Source organism: Myotis brandtii, unplaced genomic scaffold (genome assembly GCF_000412655.1).
Source record: "Myotis brandtii unplaced genomic scaffold, ASM41265v1 scaffold32, whole genome shotgun sequence".
Taxonomy (NCBI): domain Eukaryota; kingdom Metazoa; phylum Chordata; class Mammalia; order Chiroptera; family Vespertilionidae; genus Myotis; species Myotis brandtii.
In genome coordinates this window covers 1,901,142-1,907,942 of record NW_005362269.1, presented here as the reverse complement: position 1 = coordinate 1,907,942, position 6,801 = coordinate 1,901,142, and the positions used below count along the sequence as shown (strand labels likewise).

Genomic DNA, 6,801 nt, shown 5'->3' with positions numbered 1-6,801 from the left:
CACCTCAGCCCACACTCACCTCCTGCAGATGGGGGATCAGGTCCTAAGGAGTCGGGACTAGTCAGGGACCTGGGAGTTGTGCCCTGCCGGTCCAGAGCTCCTTCTGTCTCAGATCTCTGCCTCGTCTACCAATGCCCGGAATCCCGGTGCATCTCTACCTGCGTTTATTCTTGGACTAGAAGAGCCCCCAAGGCAATTCTTCAAAACAGGGGACCACCCAGCTGCAATTCTCCCCCCTTCCTCCTGGTCTGTCAGTCTCCCTGGGAACCTCCACAGCCAACCAGTTGCGAAGTCTCTAGGCCTTTTCTGTGAGCGCACCCCCTTCAGGCCTGTCTGGAGGGGAGCAGCTCCGGGCCAGAGGTGGCATGGATGTAGCAAGGAGACCCCAGGTAGCCATGGGGTAGAACTCGCGAACTCCGGGAGAGGGACTTTCCCCCCCTATTCACTGCGCACCCGGGGCACCCAGGCCTTCTACAGACGGAACTGCGAGGAGAGGAGACGGAGGGTCTGGGTGTGGGGGTCCCGGTACAGGAGAGGGAAGCAACCGGAGTTAAAGGCGTCCCTCTCCCCTAGGGTCGCCCTTCTGGAGGGGAGTCCGGGAAGAGGGGTGCCTCGCCACTGCGAGATGGACACCTGGGGGCTATGCGCGTTCCCGGCCCCCACCCCGGAGGCTCACTCACCTTCGACTTCTCCTGCCCCAGGCTCGGCACGAGGCCGGCCAGGAGCAGGGAGAAAAGGCAGGATGCCCGGAGCAGCCGGGCCATGGCGCGCGCGCGGAGGGTGCGTCTGGGACTGGCCTGAGCCGCTGATCCCGGGCCACCGTCCGTCTGAGGTGTCCGGTGCGCTCAGCCACCTTTCAAGCCCTCGGTGATGACCAATCCGCGACCCGCCCCGAGCCCTTGCAGCCAATCGCAGGGCGGCTGGCATTGCAGGGGCGGGCACGATTTCCCTGCTTCTCCCCCTCCCCAGGCTCGGGGCGACAGTGACGTCAGCAAGTCTGGACAGAGAGGTGGGAGCCAGGTCCTTGTGAACCTGAGAGGCGCCCCCCTTCTTTTGGCTCTAGAGTGCGGAGGAGGCAGGCAGCATGCCCGCCGGCACAGCCCGGGAAAGGGCTTTAGATAGCCCGGAAGACGTGATGGAAGGCTCAATGTTGGGAAGGCTCGAGCCTAGTCTAGAGCCTTTCTTACTCCTAGGCTTTAAAATACCCCATGGCGTTCCCTCTTTCCTCCCCGTCCATTCGGTTGTTGAGGATTTAAAATGTCAGCAAGAGCTGGAGTTAGACTTCAGGGAGCATTTATTCTGTATAGGTTTAATGTTTAGGAAGCAAACTGTGGGTGTCCTGGGTAGAACATTGGGATACTTCAGCTGCTTTGAGAGCAGGAAATTCATTTGCTCCTGTGTAGTCTCGAACAACTTGCTTTTCCTCTCAAGGCCTCGGTTTTCCCATCTGTGTAATGGGATTGGTTGATGATCTCTATCTAAGGCCCTGCTGGTTCTGGCTAGATGGCTTGCTTCTAAAATAAGTGACAGATCAGGAGTCCCTCCAGAGTAGGGACCATAATCAATACCTGGCACAGGGCCTAGAACACAACAGGTGCTTAATATTTGCTGCATCACTCAATCAGTGAATTCATTTCTCTGCCTGGAGATACTGATGCTCAGGTCAGGCAGCGCTAGGTCTGGGCTGTCGAGGTATGATTCTGTCCACAGATAGGGGAATGCGTTGAGATCAGTACTTTGCAAACCTGTCTGCCTACCTGGGAAGCTTGTAATACAGACTCCCAGGCCCCACTTCCGAATCACTGCATTAGAATCTCAGGGGCAGAAGCTGAGAATCTACACCAGACAGGTTCCAAAGGTGATTCTGAGGCAGGTGATTCTCCGTCTTCTGTTGGAGAAGTACCTTGGGATACCATGTTTTTATTATGATTTAAGATATTATGTTCCCATGGGAACTTGGAAGGTCTGTCTCAAGTCCCACATTCTCTGTGAAGCCTTCCTTATCTCCAACCACTGACTGTTGAAATGAAGGGAACCTTAAATGCCAGGAAGTCTTGAAATGAGTTATAGCACAGAGAACAGTGGCTGAAACAGACTATGTGCTCAATAAATGTGATTTACTAAACCACCTCATTTCATTGAAGCCTGGAGATGGGGAACAATTTACCCAAGTTCCCCTAGCACAGCGGTCGGACCTTCCTTATCTCCAACCACTGACTGTTGAAATGAAGGGAACCTTAAATGCCAGGAAGTCTTGAAATGAGTTATAGCACAGAGAACAGTGGCTGAAACAGACTATGTGCTCAATAAATGTGATTTACTAAACCACCTCATTTCATTGAAGCCTGGAGATGGGGAACAATTTACCCAAGTTCCCCTAGCACAGTGGTCGGCAAACTGCGGCTCTCGAGGCACATGAGGCTCTTTGGCCCCAAAATACCACGTGCAGGTGCACACGTACAGTGCGATTGAAACTTCGTGGCCCATGCGCAGAAGTCCGTATTTTGTGGAAGAGCCACACTCAAGGGGCCAAAGAGCCGCATGTGGCTCGCGAGCCGCAGTTTGCCGACCACTGCCCTAGCACATAGGTGGCAGAGAGGAGACCAGAATCCAGGGTTCTAGGCTCCAATCTCAAGCTCTCTTCACTTTGTTCCGTTGTCTTTTGTTGGTCATATACACCCAAAGATACAAACCCCTGTACACCTATCAGTTTGTCAGAAATTCATTGTTCATTACCATCAGTAGGCATCTAGTGACCCTCAAAATGTGTGCCTGGCATCATGTCAACACCATGAGAGATGTCAAAGAGTTTTCTTGAAGTTATAATCCCTGCCCTCAAAGTGTGAGCCAATAGAGCGAGGGGTAGGATGATGCAAGTGGCACCTAGGGTCATGGAAGTGCAGAGCTGGCACCAGAGAGTGAGCACCTCTCTAAATTCTGCACTCTCTACGCCTGACTTGCCTCACCCTAGTCCCAGCCATGCTGTTCCTTTTCTTTTGGGGGAATGAGAAGGCCTCAGAGGCCCTGCAGTTCCAAGGGTGTAAGGAAGGCCTGTGCGGCACCAGACTTAGGAGTCCTGATTTCATGGGCAGTGGGGTGAGAGGTCGGGGAGCATGGCTGGGCACTGAGGAGGCCTTTAGGCTATAGAATACTTTCAATGGAGGTCTGAGCCTTAGTACAAAGAGCATGAAGACGAAAAGGAAAACAGTACTTTCCAGGCTTCAACCACCAGCTTCTGAAGCACATTTTGGTGATTTGTTCCCAGAAACCCTATGTTTTGAAAGATGTTATTCTCCAGGCTGTTTGCTCTTACCTCAGGTTAAAGTCCAAATTCCTTAGCGCTTCAATATCCTCAAAGTCCAGCCGCCTCCTCGTCTTTTGCCACACTCTGCCTGTTCTTTCTAGCCCAGCTGTGCTGGACTTTAGTCGATTCTTCCCACACACCGTTCTCTCTCACCCCATGTTTTGTCTATGCTGTTCCTCTGCCTGGAGCACTCCATGGTCTCTCTTTAACTGCTTCTCTCCTACTGTTTTTTCAGGTCTCAACTTCGATGTCATTTCTTAAGAAAAGAGTTTTGTCCAGTACCCCTTACAATGTCTAGAACATTGGACACTTTCTACATCAACCCTTTGTGGTACTTCATCATCATTTCTTGTTTGTCTATCGTCTACACTGAATCATAAGGTCCACAAAAGCTTCATTCCCAGCACTTTGCACAGGGGTTAATACATAGTAGATGCTCAATGAAAATCTACTAAATAAATAAAACACTATTTGGCATAAAGAATAAGCAGAGCTTTAACTCAGGGTATGCTAAGAAGTTTGAGCCCTTAAAACTGGTCTGATTCCAGCTGCTAGCAAGACTCGAGCCATGGGAGTTATGCTGACTGAGCTTGTCAAAGGAGGATAGATGATTTGCATTGAATATCTGGAAAGAAAGGGTGGAAATAGATGCTGTAGACAAATCATAGGGCAGTCTGCTCTCAACCTGAGAAAGTGCTCTGCTGCATTGACATGTGGGCACCTAGTACCTCTTCACCCTCTTTTTTTTTGAGACCTATACAGGGAGCTCACTACCTACCCAGAATCTTTGCTTGCTGGTGAATGGGGACTGCAGATGACTTAGACGGAGGTTTAAAAAACAGTGCCGATAGACCTGGCCCGGTGGTTAAGTCGGTTCGAGTGTCATCCTGTGCACCAAAAAGTTGTGGGTTCAATCCCCTGTCAGGGTGCATACGGAAGGCAACTGATCGATGTTTCTCTCTCACATATGGATCTCTCTCTCCCTCCCTCTTCCCCTCCCCTCCCCCTCTTCTCTCTCTCTCTCCCTATTCCTCTCCCTCTTTTCTCCTCTCTTTAAACATATCCTTGGGTGAGGATTAAAAAAAAAAAGTGCTGATGCTCTGTGTCTTCGAGGAAGGAAGACGAGTTAATAAACAATAGGCTGTAAAAGCCAACAGTGGAAGCCAGCCCTGCCATTGCTGAGTAAGCACTGAACTCAGTGATGGGGTCAGCCAGCCCAACTAATGGGTCCGGATGGAGGCAGCAGCCAGGAGGCCCAGCCCCCATCTCTTCAGTGCCAACTTCAAATAGTGACCCTGTCTGGCCTTCCAAACAGGATTGCAGAACCCAGGTAGGGCCAGATGCTGCTTTTCTGAATTAGTGGCAGATCCTGTCTCAGAGCCAGCAGAGAGGGAGTCTATCAGGAGGAGCGGTGGCATTTGCTTTTGAAAGCAATGCCTTCCAAACTCTGAGCCCGTTTCCTCATCTATGGAATGAGGAGTTGGACAAGTTGATCCCAAGAGCCAAGCTTTCGTATAATAAGAGTAATGGCCAGCATTCACCCAACATCCTATATGAACCAGGAATTGCCTTAGATTTGTGCACTTTGTGGAAAGTCTGTGCAACCTCATGAAGTAGTGAACATTATTATCCCAATTTTACAGATGAGGAAAGAAATACAGAGACGTTAAATACATTTGCTTAAGGTCGTGCAGTTGGTAGGTGGCAGAACCAGGATCCTGACCCGGATGTCCTGTTTCCAGAGCCCTTGTCATTCATCTCTGTGCCATCAACATAGCAGCCGCTGGAGGGGTGTGGCTAATGAGCACTTGGAATGTCTACATTGAGATGTGCTATCCCTGTAAAATGCACACTGGATTTGGAAGACTTAGTATGAAAAAAGGAACATAAACATACCTCAATAGCTCTTTATATCATTACATGTTGAAATGTTAACATTTTATATATTGGGTTACAGAAAATATTTTTCTTGAAATTAACTTACTTGTTTCTTTTAAATTTTAAAATGTGACTACTAGAGAATTTAAAATTTAATATGCAACTGATCTTACATTTCTACTGGACAGTGCTGGTTTAAGCTATATAGGGTGTCCCAAAAAGTAGGCACACACTTGGAATAACTATAAAGGCAGTGTTTACTAAAATACATTTTGTTTTCAAAATTGAGCCATGAGCTGTTAAAGTGTGTATACAGGTTTGGGACACCCTATTCATGAAAGGCTGATGTAGGATTATGTCTCTGTGAAATCTAGGCTTATCTCCTGTCTGAGGTCCCCCAAGCCCACCTCCAGGTTCAGTGATCCTAGGAGGACTCGCAGAGCTCAGCATGTGATCACAGCGAAAGGATAGAAAGCAAAATCAGCAAAGGGAAAAGGTGCAGGGGACAAAGTCTGGAGGGAACCAGGCACAAGCTTCCAAGAGTCCTCTTCCAGCTGAGTCGCACAAGATGAGCTTAATTCCTCTTGCAACAAACCATGACCACATGTGTAGGGTATTGTCCCAGGAAAGCTCATTAGAGACTCAATACCCAGGGCTTCTACCGGGGGCTGGCCACGTAGGCATCCCCTGCCGCGCATGTAATTCCAGACTCCCAGCAGGAAATCAGGTGTTCAGCACAAACCACGTTGCTTGTACAAACAGTTGCACCACAATTATCAGTTCTGGGGACAATAGAAATCTCCTGAAATCAAAGTTCCTGAATGCCACCCAAGGACAAGCCGTGCAAGCAGATCTTTCTAAGGATAGCAGTCTTGGGCCTGCTTTGATAACTCTTTTCCTCGGTCTCCTGGTTTAGTTTCAACAGGACTTGGCCTGGCAAATGTAGGCCTGGGCACATGCTGAAATGGACTTAATGACTCCCACTCCCTCCAAAGTCTGCATTGTTGGAGGGAGAGTTACAAAAAGGGGGAAAGTCCCTAGAAACTATCTCATTCATCTGAGTGGCTGAGGCTCTCAGAGGCTGAGTGATTTGTCCAAGGTCCCACAGGCACGAGGTGTCTACAAGAGTCAGACAGGCTGGATACAGTTCCACACTTGCAGTCAAAATGTCCCTTGCCTTCTCTTGATGTCCTTATATGTTGCCGGAACCCAAAACATGTACTCTTTCTCCCATTTCTTAGTGGGGAGCCCTACCTATGCCTCTGCTAGCCTCACTCCACCCACCCTCCATCCTCTCTAGGTTATTATTAGCCGGGAGATAACAGTGCTGGAGTAGCAATAACAACCTTCATAAACAGTCACCAAACAGTGAGCAACCCACATCCTACTTCTGTGGGTTAACTAACAATGCACAAAACCAGTGAGGGCTAGCCCTGGCCAGTGTGGCTCAGTTAGTTGACCGTTGTCCTGTGCACCGATAGGTCACTGGTTCGACCCTTTTAGGGCACATGCCTGGGTTGTAGGCTTGATCCCCAGTAGGAGTCCTGCAGAAGGCAGCTGGTCCATGGTTCTTTTTCACATCAATGTTTCTCTCTCTCTCTCTCTCCATCTCCCTTCCT

The 6,801-nt window shown here is 49.4% G+C and overlaps 1 protein-coding gene across 1 annotated transcript in view; it reads right to left on the bottom strand.

The window, feature by feature from the left end:
* GPX3 (glutathione peroxidase 3) overlaps nt 1-850 on the bottom strand; it is an 8,087-nt gene extending 7,237 nt beyond the window's left edge. The window contains exon 1 of the mRNA XM_005870500.2: nt 681-850. Coding sequence (XP_005870562.2) covers nt 681-764 — 84 coding nt within the window. The 5' untranslated portion in view covers nt 765-850. The remainder of the gene's footprint in view (nt 1-680) is intronic.
* Nucleotides 851-6,801: the final 5,951 nt, after the last annotated feature.